The 14,151-nt window shown below is 46.6% G+C and overlaps 1 protein-coding gene across 6 annotated transcripts in view; it reads left to right on the top strand.

Moving 5' to 3' along the window:
* Positions 1 to 14,151, top strand: part of MYO1B (myosin IB) — a 99,854-nt gene that overhangs the window by 8,362 nt on the left and 77,341 nt on the right. For 5 of the 6 annotated variants that reach the window (XM_084522884.1, XM_084522883.1, XM_084522882.1 and 2 more), the window contains one exon: positions 8,670 to 8,810. In XM_084522884.1, the coding sequence (XP_084379010.1) occupies positions 8,676 to 8,810 (135 nt within the window). In that variant the 5' untranslated portion in view covers positions 8,670 to 8,675. Of the gene's footprint in view, positions 1 to 7,885; positions 8,032 to 8,669; positions 8,811 to 14,151 lie in introns of those variants that run through there. The other variant, XM_084522881.1, reaches the window with a different exon arrangement.

Genomic DNA, 14,151 nt, shown 5'->3' with positions numbered 1-14,151 from the left:
TGAGGGGCCGGGGGGCGGTAAAATGGCTGCCGGCGGGGACAAGTCCCGGGAGCAAAGCCGGGCTCGTCCCGCAAGGGCGGTGTTGGGGAAAGGGAGCCGGACCCGGCGGGTGGCAAACACCGTGAAGTTAGCAGTGCCCGTCCGTGGCGTGCTCCCGGCTCCGGAGCTGGCTTTGGGCATCTTTAATGCAGCGCCTCGCCGTGCTGCGTTGAGGTGTCGTGGTCGTGGCATCGCTGCTTGTGGCACCGCAGGACCATCGGGGTGCGCCGAGCACAAGGCGAGGGCGAAAGAACTCAGTAAAGCATCGTCCATCCCATCCCATCCCATCCCGTCCCATCCCATCCCGTCCCGTCCCGTCCCATCCCATCCATAGGGAGGAAATTAGCAAGAAACCATCAGCAGGGCTTGGGAGTTTGCGTTAGCTCCATGTACTATAGCCCCTCCAAACCTTGTCTGCGCTGCCTTTAGAAGGGCAGATGTGGATGGCCAGCCTGCCATCGCTTCTGGGGGAAGGGAGGATGAAGCCTGGCAAACGAGAGGAGGAAGTGGGAGAGGGAAATTGGAAACATAAGCCCAAGCCATTAATTTTTCCCACTGCTGGCAACGCACTGAAGGCGTCCTGCCTGGTGGAAGTGCCGTGGTCTTTCTTCACATGATCCTCTGAGGTCATCCGGTTTCTGGGAGCTGTGTGGGAACAGAAATTCCTCGTGCTGGGTCCTGAGCTCATCTCCCTTCGGCAGCAGTCGTAGCAGTGGCTTGGGAACCAGGGAGGAAGGTGAGGAGAGAGCGAGCGGAGCAGTTTGGGGGACAGCTTCGTGCTGGCCTGGGCCACCCTCTGCGTGCTCAGTGCGGTCGGAGCTGGGACAAGCGTGAACGTAGCGGCCTAAAAACCCTCTGGAGGTGTGCTCCGGGTGGTCAGTGCGGTGCCAGGCTGCCCTGTAAATCTGGCCTTCTGTTTCATTCATCCTTTTTGTTGTGCTAATGAGGAGCAAACTGAAATGTGAAGCGGCGACTTGGGTGACTGCACGCTTCAAGCGTGGGGAGTTTCCTGAGATTGATGAAATGCAAAAATAATTTTCCCTTCTTCTTTCCCCAGTAGCTATATAGGTAGTCTTTTAAATTCTCAGAGCCTTTGTACGTTGAAATCAGAGGTATCTAAGCAGCTTCTCTTGTTTGTTGGAGGATTATTAGCAAAATTTGGGAAGGCTTGCAGCAGTGATGACCAGCCCTTGAGTGTGTAACCTGATCCACAGCTTTTTCTCTTCAACTGGGAAAGGAAGTAACAGCTCCTATTACACCCTTATGTAACCTCCCCATCACATCCTCCAGAACCAGGGAAGCCAGAGCTTGATTTCTGGTGTATAAACTAACATCAAGGCACGCTTTGTCAGAAAGAAGTGGTAAAAAAATAACATTAACTTTCATTTGTTTTGCAGTTCCTAGGGTGAAAAAAAAAAAAAAAAAAAGAAAAAGAAAAAGGATTTTCTTTTGTGTTGATGGGGTACTGGGAGGAGCTGCAGCTCTTTGTTGTGTGCGGTGCCAGATCTGTGGCAGAGTGTACCAGAACTGTGCAAGTTTGTGAGTCTTTTTCCTGGTGGGTCTGAGCATCAGTCGCAAAGCATTCACCCGGTACAGCTGTGTCCCAGTTGGCGTGGAGGTTGTAAAAGCTTTGCTCTTAAGCTTTGCATGGCTCCAGACTTCAGTGTCTGAACCAATTGCGGAGACCAGGGTCTCTCCATTTTGCTTTTGGACTTGGTCCCCATCCTGGGAGAGAGTGGGAAGAGAAGAGAAAGGTGAAGTTCTCAAAACTTTTCCACGTGCTTTCGCACATATACACACGCACACGTCCTGGGGACGCTGGCATCTCATGTGTTCGCAGTCCCATGCCATCTCTGGTGGGCTGGGAAACGTGTGGCTTGCTCCTCAGGGACAGGCTCTTCTGTGAGTAGAGCTGGAATGTGCTTTATGGCACGCCTGGCCGTTTTCAGGGAGTCCTGCTGGTCTTGGTGCTTTGCTCCGGGTTTGAAGAACCCTATTGTAAAACCACGCTGTTTATCTCGCTGTTTGCTTATCTTGATTTTAAGTAACAGTAGGGTCTTTGGGGTTGTCTGCAGACATGGCATTTTTGACTAATGTATCATCCAAGTTCTGGGCCAGGCTGACCCGGGTTGTCTTTTTGCATGTACGGCTCTTAGAGAAAACCAGGCAGAGGCAGACAGGGGTAGCACTTCGCTCTCCCAACTCCTCATTACTGTGAGATTTCCCGTATGGCATTGGCAAGCACACTCCTGTCCGTTCCTTGGTACGTTTCAGTTCTGTTTCACCAGCAGAGAGTGAAGTTTCCAAATTGAGTTTCACAGCTGAAGACAACTGACCCAGTCCCCTTCTCTGCTGCAAGCCCTAGCGGGAAAAAGCATATAGGAAGAGGGGATAATTAAGAGGAATAAATGCTGAGTAACCCAAGCTTTGGTGGGATACTGTGGGCATTACTTGCTGTAGGTTTCTTTATTCCCCAAATACAGGCATTGAGGGAGAGGCTTGTTTTTCCCCACTGTCAGCAGAAAACAATTTTTAAAAGTTTGTGACCACAGCCTGGTCAGCAGTGGTACAAGTTTCCTGGGCCCACAAGTATGCTCTGTATGCAAGTTCTCTTGCTTTTCTTTCCCTGCTTCTTTCTCTGTAGTTTTCCATGATTTTCATGGTATGTTCTGAAGTGCTGCCGAGGGTACTAAGAATTAGGAGCAGGAAAAATTAAACTGCAGGAGGTGCTCCAGTGGAAGAAGACCAGGCACGGAGCAATTGCATCCTGAAATGTTTCTGCTCTCTTATAGGAAGCTTAGCTATGGGAAAGCAGGGGCAAAGGAAGCTGCACTTAGCTCTATGTTTGGGAGTAGTTCTGGTTACTGAGAGTCCGAAGAAGCCTCCCAGCTTTTGTGTGCCAGTGGGTCTGTGCCGTGGAGCAGCTGGCTTTTGTCATACAGGGTAAATCAGGGTAGTGCTGGGCAAGGCGAAGCTTTGGAGAAGGAAAAGGAAGTGGAAAATAATCCTAATCCCTATGGAAAATAATCCCTGTTCCTTGGAGGGAGTATTCCTGGTCACGGTGAGGAAATATTGCTGCCACGATGTACCGGGAGTCTTCTCTGGTTAACCCCGTTCAGCCAAGATGGGCTCAGGTAAGAGAGGGAGCAGAAAAGGGCAGCTGTGGTGGGCCGGGACACGGAGAAGAAATCCTGGGTGTGCTTCATCCAAAGCGAGGACTGGGAGAAGGCCCTCTCTAAATAGTTCCCTGTGGTGTGGGAAAGGAAACGTTAAGGAGAGAGAAAACACGTTTACATTTCAAAACAAAGCACCAGGAGCATTGGGACGAGCAAATATTGGGTAGGGCAAATATTGCTTCCTGTTCCTGCAACGCGTGTATCCAGGTCTCTTGATCTCCTTCCCCACTGCTTGTCCGTAAAACCCCAGGGTTTTGCTGTGGAGGAAGTGATGAGCAGGAGGGGCAGTGGTGTGGCGAGCTGTAGGGTGGAAACTTGCCCTGTCCTGGCCCCATAGCAGCCGGTCCTGGGAGCGATGGGACCCGCTGAGTCTGCGTTCCTGCAGGTCCTTCTCTTGTGCTGGGCTGCCTCGCGAAAACCCCTAACGTCCATTTGAAGCTCTGGTGTGGTAACAAGCTTCTGCCGTGTCACACACAGCAAACAAAGACAATCCCCCAAAATAAATAAGTGCTGCCCTGCTTTTCGCGGCCCTGCTCTGCAACGGCTATGCAAACCTAACCTTTGGATTGGGCAGCATCCCAAAAATGGGCAGAACATTTCCAGAGGTAGGTTGAAAAGTAAGGGTAATCAGTTCAAAAGGCCATCCCCTGCTCAACCAGTACTCAAAGGTCTTTTTGAATTAATTAATTTTAAAGAATGAGGCTGTTTTCTTTGTGTTTATGTCCTGTGCTGGCAATTGAATTAAAGATGTGCTTCTACGAAGAGCACCATCGGTTCCAAATGCAGCCTGTAGGGGAAGAAGGCAGGAGCTCTGACAGCCTTTGGGTTTACATTCACGTTTTGCCCCTTGTTTTGAAACAGATTTAAGGCAATCGTAGCAAGGTACAAACAAAAAAAGAGATTCCCCTTTCCTCCTGAATATTTCATCCTTTTCTGTGGCAGCGGACCTGGAATGATTATGAAACTGTGTGGTTAGGCAATGACTAAGAGAAGCCTAAATGCAAGAAACCACCGTGGATCCTGTTTCTGCTGAAGTCAGTGGGAATTTGACCAGAAGTTTGGACAGCAAAACGGCTTTGTTGGTGAAGACCTAACTTCCAGATGCACAGAAAACGCTAAAGGTGTTCTCGCTGTAAAGCAGAAGGAACCTAAAGGAGGAAAAAATAAATAAATAAAGGGTTTCCAGGCTCCAGAGTAGCCAGAAAAGGCTACTACGCACCTATCATCTTTGTAACCTGCCAGTATAATCCTAAATGCAAAGGACCTTCTGCAGAGCTAAAATGGAGCTCCAAGCATCTTCGGATTATTTTAAGGCTGCTGTTTCAGCAGGTGCTGGGGGAGGCTGCCCTAGCAGCGCTGCAGGAACAAAACTGCTTTCCCAAAAGCTCGTGTGACCGCGGGGCTGCAGGTTGACTTGGGGGATGGATCGGCCCCCGGGTGTAATTAGTGCTGACGGTTATTGCGGTGTGGTTGCAGAACGATCATTAGAAGTCGTTTGGAAACCTGCAGTGCTGGGAGAATGGAATAGAAATAGCAGACAAGCCGTACCCCGCTGTCTCTAACAAGACATTTGCAAGAGATGCAAACCCAGCAGCACTGGAGGGGCCCCGTTTCTTCCTTGGGAATAGCCCAGGCTGCAGCAGGACTCGGTTCTCCTACGGGATTCTTCTGGGCAAATCTTCGGTCCTCTAAACCGCAGGCACTGGAGCACAGCCCTGCGGTGACCTGGTGTTGCTAAAGAGCCTTTCCCCAGGAGCTGATGCCTGACGCAAACATCCCTGCCCTCTCTGTACAAAGGGACCCGGAGCCGTAGGTTTTACTGGTGCAATTTACTGGGGCTGTTTGCTGTTAGCTGCTCGGGGGGTGCGGCGTGCATGCGTCCTGCTCGGTGCCTCGGGAAAGCAAAGAGAAATTGCACAAGGCTTTCAAATACCAGGCCTGGCTTGCTAGGTGCCTTGGTGCAAGCGTTGTCTAATTCAAAGCCCCAAACTCCGAATTTCTCAGCCTGGCAAGTGCTGATCTGTTCAGTGGGGCTGTGGCACGGATAGAAATGAGCTCATGCCGTACTCAGACCCCGGCCAGAGGAAAAGAAAGGAAGGAGGGAGAGTCAGCAGATGCATTTTACTTCTTAGGGGAGCTTTTGCTGCTGTTGCTGTAGTTATCATTTACCCACCTGCAGTGCCACACAAGCCACCTCTGCTGCCAGTGGCAGCTCCAGCCCAGCAAACGTGCCCAGCGCTGAGCTCCGCGTGGCTGCAGGATGCAGGTGATGGCTGTTCCTGTTCGAGGCTGATGTGGAAAAACCTGGGCAGATCTGTAACGCTCAGCCAGAAATGTGGAATGACTTCACTTCCCCCGCAGCACAACGCGCACCGAATTGTCCAAGGCTTCTGGAGGGTTTGCCTGTGCTCTGTATCCTCCTCTATTTATAGCTGTCATTAGTTCTCGTTTCAAGTTGGCTGATGATAAGACTGCTGCGGTTCTGGAACAGTGGAATTTTTAATTTGTGGCCAAGAGGGAGAGGAAGGCTTCAGATTCAGCTGGCCACGAGCTCGGCATGGCACTCCCAGGCATGCCAAGCAGCAGGTAGAGCTGTCCGTGTTTCAACAAAGCTGGCCGACAGAAAATAGGTCAAACTGTGAGGGATTGCTGAATAACCTTTTATTTTTTCATTTATTTATTTATTTATTTTTAAATTTCTGAGCATGGAAACGTGTTGAAAGTGCTCTCACTTCATTGAGTCAATGTCTAGATGTGAGCCCAGCGCTGGGAGGAGGAGATTGGACAAAGGACTAGAGAAAAGAGAGATGTTCTGAAATGCTGCCAGTGTTTGCTTTAGGGATAAGGAAGGGAAATTTGGAAGAAAACTCAAGTGGTAAGTGGGTGTGGGAGAGCTCAGGGAACGTTTGAGGAAGAATCTGATTTGCGGGCTCTAAGTGTTAGAAAAATTTTGCCTTTTTTCTGAGCTAATTGGTTACTATGTTAAAATTTTGGACAATTGACAGCTGTAATCTTTATACAATACTGCTGCTTTGCTTAATATCAACGACATGGCATGTTACAGTCATAAAAGCCACGCATTAGGTAAATCAAGGGAACCCCGTGTAGGTTTTTGTTTGTTTCTGCTGAATTCCCCGTTAGAAATTACAGCACAGTTCAGACAGAGCCTCCCGAAATCTTCTCCCATTCAGCAGCCTTTGTGTGAAAGCATTCGGCATGCCCTTGTATTAAAGGACATAACCCGTTTTGTTTCTTTCCTCTAACCTAATTTCCTGCCTGCTGGTGTCTAACCGGCACAGCTGTGGTTTTAATCATTGCCGGTCCCCGAGCTGCTGGGCGCGTGTTTTGGTCCCATCCTCTCGTAGCCCTTGCTCTTGAAAATGGTTCCTGAGGAAGTTTGGTCCTCTTGGAGGATGCCAGAGTACAGACGGAGGTAGGAGCTGGTTGCTTTTATCTACAGCTCTCCAAACCCTGCTGGACGTGCTCACCAGGACGGAGGTTAAATTATTTATTAAATTCAATCGAATTGTTTAATATGTGTTTAAACATTGTTGGCTTTTCTTGACAGTGTTTTTTTTTTTCCTGCTTATTACTTCAGGTAGGCAACCAGCTTGTCCCAGGAGCTTGCCAGGTTCTCCTGTGCTGTTAGCTGAACCAGAGCAGGGTTTAGGTTGGGTTTCCACCAAGGTGGTGGCAGAATATTCCTCAGGGATGTACCAGTGTGTGAGGCTGATTTAATGCATCTTTTGCAAATGATTTTGACAAGTGAGCTTTAAACAAGATGCCTGGGCATATTGTCCATTTTCTATCCCCTGCGCTTGTAATATTTTCTAGCACTCAAGTGGATGGAAATTTTTCCCATCATATGATTCTAAATTATTGTGAAAAAAAGCTGCAAATAATAATTTGGCCATAAAATTTAACTTCTTAAATATATAGATGAGTTAATACACGCAGACAACTTTCTGATTGGGCTTCTAGTTGTAGACGTGGTGCCTTTGTGCACCTCTCCTGCAACATGTGCCTCCGAGGTTGGGGATGCCAGAGTGTTCCTGATGGGTCTGGCAGCTCTGGGTCTTCAAATTCCCAAGCAGTGATGCATGAAGCGTGGTAGGTGGTATGTAATTTCACAATGGTAGATGAGGTATGCTATTTAGAATCGAAATTTTAGGTTGCAATTGCCCATATTAGGATTTTTATATTAGCTTTTTTTTTCCTTTTTGGCTACAAACCCAGTATTTAATAAGTTCCATACTCAAGGACTTTTTTTTTTTTTTTTTTTTTTCCAGCTTTCAGAAATGATGTGAACATGAATCGCTGTTTGGGAAGTAATTAGGTCATTGACACAAGACTGGGAGTTTAACGAATTTCTCTTAATGGGATGCAGCAATTGAAGTGATACCTCTGGGAGGATTTTGTGAATGTTTTAAATATTTTTTTTGGTGCTTCGTAGAGGTGAACTGTGAAGAACGAAAGAGCTTTTCTCCAAAAATTAAAAAATAGAGTTGTCCAATGTTTGTGTTTAAAACAAACTCTTGTTTGTGTAGCAGAGTTGACTCAGCTTGGGCTGGTTACCATAGTTCAGCACTGTTTTTGCATTTCCATGTGAATTTCTAGTAATTCCCAGGCTTGGCTCAGGTTGGGGATCCTGTTGTGGAGCTTCCCTTAGCTGCCTGGGGAGCTGTGCTGCTCTTCGTTGAGTTTGGAAAAACATCAAACACGACTTAAGTCTTGATCTAATGTCCCTCAAATGTCACTCGCCGCTCAAAAATCGAATGGCACACAGTCGCACGGTGGCTGTGGACACCAGCAGGAGGTAAAAGGCTTCACTTGTTTAAAATTAGCTGTTGGGTGGATTGCTGCAATGGCGAGTTAAAGCTGATTGAATGAAGTGCTAACTATTACAAGACATTTTGAAAAAATACTTAAAATGTGTGATAGTGATGCAATTCAGATAAAATAGTGTGGTTTTGTCTCGGAGCAAGTTCACTTGGTTGGTTTCCATTTAAAAGTTGGTCGGATTAGAGAAATGCAGGAAAGGGGGAGAAAGAAATTCAGATGAGGTTTAGCTTGCTCAATATCCTGATTTGAGGCACTACAGATGCTGATGGAGCTTTTGGTAAACTCGAGCTTGTGCGAGCACGTTGTGTTGAAGCCATTCAGCAAATCTGGATGTGGCGCCCACTGCTCTTCGCTGCTGTTTCCTGAGATTTCATATTTAATGTATTGCGAACTGGAAGGCATTATTCAATGTCAGAGCTAAAGGTTTTGGGATTGCGCAAACTGCTTGAGTAGACAGAATGACTTTTAGAAAAATCAGTTTTAAAGAAGCGTCGTTTGGTGGGTTTTTACTTGTGAATCCTGAGTAGTATCAGTGGCTAATGCCTGTGAAGAATTAGAATAATTTGGAGCTAACTTTGCTCTTTTTTTCTTTCTTCCTTTCTCTCTTTGCAGGAGAAAATGGCCAAAATGGAGGTCAAGACGTCACTTTTAGATGACATGATAGGGGTGGGAGATATGGTTCTTTTGGAGCCACTTAATGAAGACTCCTTCATCAATAACCTGAAGAAGCGCTTTGATCACAGCGAAGTCTATGTGAGTATACAGCAACAGTAACTTCCTATGGGACCTGCATTGCCATTCCTGAAATACGTGTGGATCTGCAAGGATGCACGTAGACTGAACACAGACTATTGCACTAGGAATATTTTAACTTTTCTATTTAAAAAATAAAATTTTATATATATATATGTATATATATATATATCTAACACCTTTTAAATCTCTTTTAAAAGCTGTGGACCTTCCCGTACTACATTATTTGCATTTGATCTTTTCCATCTGGGATGTTTGTCCTTTTTGTTCTTCCCCATTGCACAACACAGCGGGCCTCCAATTTTCATAAGAAACTGTTCCAAACTGATGATAGCATTGATTTTTCAGCCTACTTTTGTTAGAGAGCGAAGCAGCTACAAATAAGCAGCTTCCAGGGAAGGCATTTCCAGGATGTTGGAGCGGGCTGATGTACAAACGATGTATGTTTGGAATATGCTAGGGCTGCCTTAAATGTTGCCTGTTGCTTTTGATATGCTAAAAAAATAATAATTATTATGTTCATTAGAATGGTTTGATTTTAAACTAGTAACAATGAGCTTGGGTATATGTGGGAGCAATCAAAATCTTCAGGCATATTAATCTTTGAATGATGATCAATAGGAGAGAGGTTGTAAACTGGCAGCTGAAGCACAGGCTGGGAATGAAGAGGCAAATTGTGATTCCACTTAAGCCTTTCATTTCCTGCTTCATCTCTCTTTGTTCTGTTTTTGTTAAAATGTGCGTAGCGTTGTGTCTATTACACTGCTGTGGGTGTAGGAACTTAATGATTTGTAGAGGCTTTTCAGGACCTCTAGAGAAAGATAAGTCTTTCAAGAGTAAAGCTGCAATGTTTAAGTCAAAGCACAGCTACGATCTGCAAGCAATTGTCTGCAGTTTATTACAATCAAATAGACGTGTTCTGTATTTGATTATAACCCTTCCCCCTTTTAATTTTTAGCGTTGGCTATATTTTCCCTTCTTGCTAAGCATTCAGATCTGCATGGTTTCATTATGCTTTTTTCCTTTCCAGCCTCCAGTAGGGGAGGATCTGTTATTTTTGTTTGCTTCCTCTCTCCCTTTTTGTTCTTACTTCGTTGTAGGCTGTGCTTTTGCACCTCTGCAATTCATTCTCTGCTGCATCTTTCTTCCAGAGTAATTTTCCTTTTCAACCATGCCTGTTCCCTTTTCTATAGATACTAGCTTGGTAAAATACAGTTGTGTGGATGTGCTCGGGTATCACTTCCATTTACTTGCTCTTCATGTTTGGACTGACAATTTAATTTAACTAGAAAATTGAAGTAAGACAAGGACTCTTGGGATCCATAAAAACCTTGTTAGAGAAGAAACCAGAAAGGTCTGTGTTTATGGAGAGAAAGATTCCTTTCAAAATGGGTTAAAGAAATCTCCACGATACCTCTGAGAGTTATATTTCCAACAAATTGTGTCTTAAATTTCTTCCTGTCCCCTGAAGATGTAGCCTGTTCCCTTTGCTAACCCTTAGGCTCTGATACAGGCAGGTGGGTCGTACCTGGAAGTTTCATCCCAAGTGTCGAGGATACAAACCTGTCCTGTGAGGGCACCCCAGATGTGCAGGCTCTTAATTGCCATAGACTTCTTATGTAAAGAAGTGGATTGCTCAGGACTTCTTATGTAAACTACTACGGATTTAATGTATTTAATGCATGTTTTTATGGAATTTAGCCCAGATAGCTTTTTCCTGGGAGAAATCAGTCTGAACAACAAATGGGTAATCTGCTTTATTTTTATCACCTATTACATACCAGCTGACAACGGCGTTCAAACACATGGTTCTCTGAGGCAGTGACACCGAAACCTGCACTTCCCTGAGTTCCTGGTTCTGCCCGGCCTGGCGCTGAGGTGCAGGGTAATTAGCTGCATTATGTGCTTTGGCAGGTGATACAAGGTGTCACTTTTCTCTAGCAGCACAGGATCCTTTGCCTTGCAGGTGGGAAAGACTAATACTTAAACATGCTCTGCTGAGAAGCTTGAACTGCTGCCAAAAACAAAGGATTTTTTTTTTTCGGTAGCTGAATCATTCCCTTGTAGTTTGTTGCAGTATCTTTTGCCCTTTCGATCTCCAGTTTTGTTTGACCATGTAATTTTTTTTAAAGGTCTTACAAGTACTGTTTGTGAATCCACGCTGTAAAGTCAAAATGCTGCAGATCCTTGCAAGTATTAAAACATTTTGTCCAGCAGCAGTGGAAGGAATCGCTGTTTAAGTCCCTGCCACCTGCTGCTACCAAGTCAAGAAGTTACTGAGTTTGTCATGCTGCAGGGTTTTAATTACCAGATCACTCAGGGGATGCCTCCTTTTCATGTCAGTTGAATTGTGCTGCCCTGCAAACTTCATTACTGCTCTGAAAGTTTGCTGAAGTATGGGGTGGTTGGGAGGGTGCATTAATTCTCACGCACAAACTCTTCTCTCCCTGTCCCTTATCGCCACCCACTTTCTTCTCCCCACACCTCACTCGTGGAAAGCACACTTTGCATTTCTGTTTTTGGACTTGGACGAACACAACGAAGCCTTTGTTATATCTGGAAGTAATGTTTGTTTTACCATGTAAAATCTGTGGTTTGCATGCTGTCCTGGAGAAAGTGAGTTGGGCCATTGAAGAGCTCCTGTTGGTGCTTAACAAAGGCTGCAGATTTCTGCAGCTCTAACAAGCTACAAAAGTTGATCCCTCAGGATCCCTTCAGAGGGCTTAGCCTCCCATGGTTCAGCTTGGGCTTTAAGCTCAGCCTGTGTGTCAGTGCCCAGTTGTAGGCATTACCAAAAATCCTGTCTCCACTTAAAAATTTAAGTCAAACTAAAGCCATATGAACGGACTGAAATGTTTCTACAGCAGTTGACCACAGCTCATTCAGCATCAGGTTTTAGGCAGTTTTCTGTAGGCTGACAGCTGTGTCTGTGCTGCATGTGTTAGTTTGAAAACGGGCTTGCAGTGATAACCTTCAAAGGGGCTTGTTGTGGGGAATGAGAGCTGTAGCATGAATGGTTTGGAAAATGCTTTAAAGTTGGCCAGACATTGCACAATCGTGGTACCCAGCCTTTGCAGGTTGGTGTGTGTCAGTGAACGGTGTCAAATCTGCCTCATAGCCAAAGATGACAACATAAATAGGCTCCAGTAAAAGAAAAAAATATATCAATTTTGTCTTTTCTAGTCTCTTTCACAGTAGTTATGTTTGATGCTGAATGTTCAGCGATGGGAATCCTAGTGCCATCTCCATTCATCCGTGTGAAATGCCAGGTCTTCTCCCCAGGAATTCCCCTTGCACGAGCATCCAGCATTCGTCTGGGTCCCTGGTGGTCCTCTCGCCATCCTGGGGGCATGACTGCCTGTAAGCCCTTCAGGAGAATTCGCTGAGTTTCCATTTCTGGGATGGGTCTGACACGTTTGTGGATATGCTCTGAGAGCCAACGTTTCACATTTCTCACGTGCCATGGTGCAAACGGGGGGAAGAGGGAAAAAAAAAAAAGCGTATTCCTACCAGTCAGAGGACAGACTACAGCTTGATTGCCTCTTGTTCATTTTTATGTGTATTTGATAGAAAGTTTAATGGACTTGGGTGTTAGGTTGCATACCGGAGCGCGAAGCTGGAAGCTGTGCCTGTAAAAATAAGGATGAAGGCTGGTGGGGCTGGAGCAGGGCCAGTCGCCCTCCTAAAGACCATCAGGTTGGGCAGTAATCTCACGCCGAGTGGCTTTGGGGGAACGCGTGCGTTAATTGGGAATGGGAATCTTGGAGTTTAGTCATGTCTGGAAATGCCTGGGGTATGTCTGACCAAGAAAAATCCCGTTAAAAAGCTGTAATGGTTTATGATGTTATTTCTGCAACTCTTAAACTTTTCATTGATAAAATCCCTGTCTTTAAAAGTTCAATTCTGCAAGTATTGGTAACAAAAGCCTGCGTGAATTTCCTCAAGGCAGAGTGAAGCGTGGTCCATGGGCCGTGCCGTGAGCAAGCAGAAAAACCATCGTGTCTATTACCTGCAGGTTTGGGGGATCGGGGAGGTGGCAGGGGGAGGTGTGAGCAGGCTGGAGGGGACAGTGCTGCGTGGGCACGTGGGAGGCAGCCTTCAGAGGCCAGAGCTCGCTCCGTTCTGCTGCCCTGCACATTTTTCCCTGCAGTTATGTTGTTTCTTGAAGCCTTCCCAGAGCTGCAGAGGTCAACATTTTGTTCACGACAACAAGATGTTTGTTTGCTTTTTGCTCTCTTCACAAAGCGGAATTTTTCTCTGATGTCAGCGTTTAATTTGTATTTTCTGCACGCGGCGTTTGTGGGCTGCTTTGGGCAAGAGCAGTCTTCTGGTGCTGAACACGTGTTGCTTTATCACCGAGCTATTAAATATTTGGCATTCCAGCCTAAGAACCCGGTGGTAGCTGCTTGAGGTAGCATCCTTGTGGCTGCCTTCTGGTGGCTTGGCTTGTGGTGTGCTTGTGCCGCCGGCTGAGGTGCTTCCCGGGGACCTCCATTGTTTGGCTGTTTTTGGGGCAGCCTTTTTGTTTCTCATTTTTGGCTTTCCTCGACTGTGCTCTAACCTTCTCAGAGCTGAGGAGCGTCTGATAGCCAGAGCCCAGCAGCTTTCAGCCCAGCTGTCTTCGCTGCCGCACTTGCAGCTCCCCGCTGGTAGCCCAGGGGACCCGAGCTTCCTCAGATCTCTTTCTCTTCCTCCCTCGGGGGACGCCTCTGCCGGATTAAACAATTTTCCCAGCGGTGCCTCCCCAGTTTCCCTCGGGAGGGAAGATGCTGGCTTGCAGCAATAATATTGTTGCAGCTGCCACCGGCGAGGGCCTTGAAGCCTGCTTGGGGTGCAGAGAAGGGTTTGTGTGCCCCGGGCACGTCTTTAACAGTGATACCTCGCAGTCTGATAAGTATTCTGCCTCCCTATACATCTTGCTTTGCTTGTTATTGCGTCAGAAATCCAAAGGGCTGTACGCACTACCTGCATAAAGAAGTAAGGACACATCAGTAAGGATCACCGAAAATAGTGTGGGCATCGTGGGCTGCGCAGAGAGGTCTTCTTCCCTATCCACTCCTCCTCCTTGGCTCTTTGATGAGGCGCTTTGAAGAAAGAGAGAGGGTGGTGTGGGAAGTGCCCCCGCGTGCCACGGAGCTGGCTGTGCCCCACTGGGGTGGGGAAGGCTTCTGGGGCACTTGGTGGTGATCTCGGTGCGTGTTACACGAAGCACAAAAGGAAGATTAATGAAAGGTTGGCAAATGGCAGCAAAAATGCCCAAGTACTGTAAAAATATGGTGCCTCCCCCCTTTTTATTCATACAGAAATAATGGGATGTTTTGGACCCGGTCCTCTCTGTAAT

This window comes from Aythya ferina (genome assembly GCF_964211825.1).
Source record: "Aythya ferina genome assembly, chromosome: 6".
Classification (NCBI taxonomy): Eukaryota; Metazoa; Chordata; class Aves; order Anseriformes; family Anatidae; genus Aythya; species Aythya ferina.
This window is presented reverse-complemented; position numbering and strand designations above follow the sequence as displayed.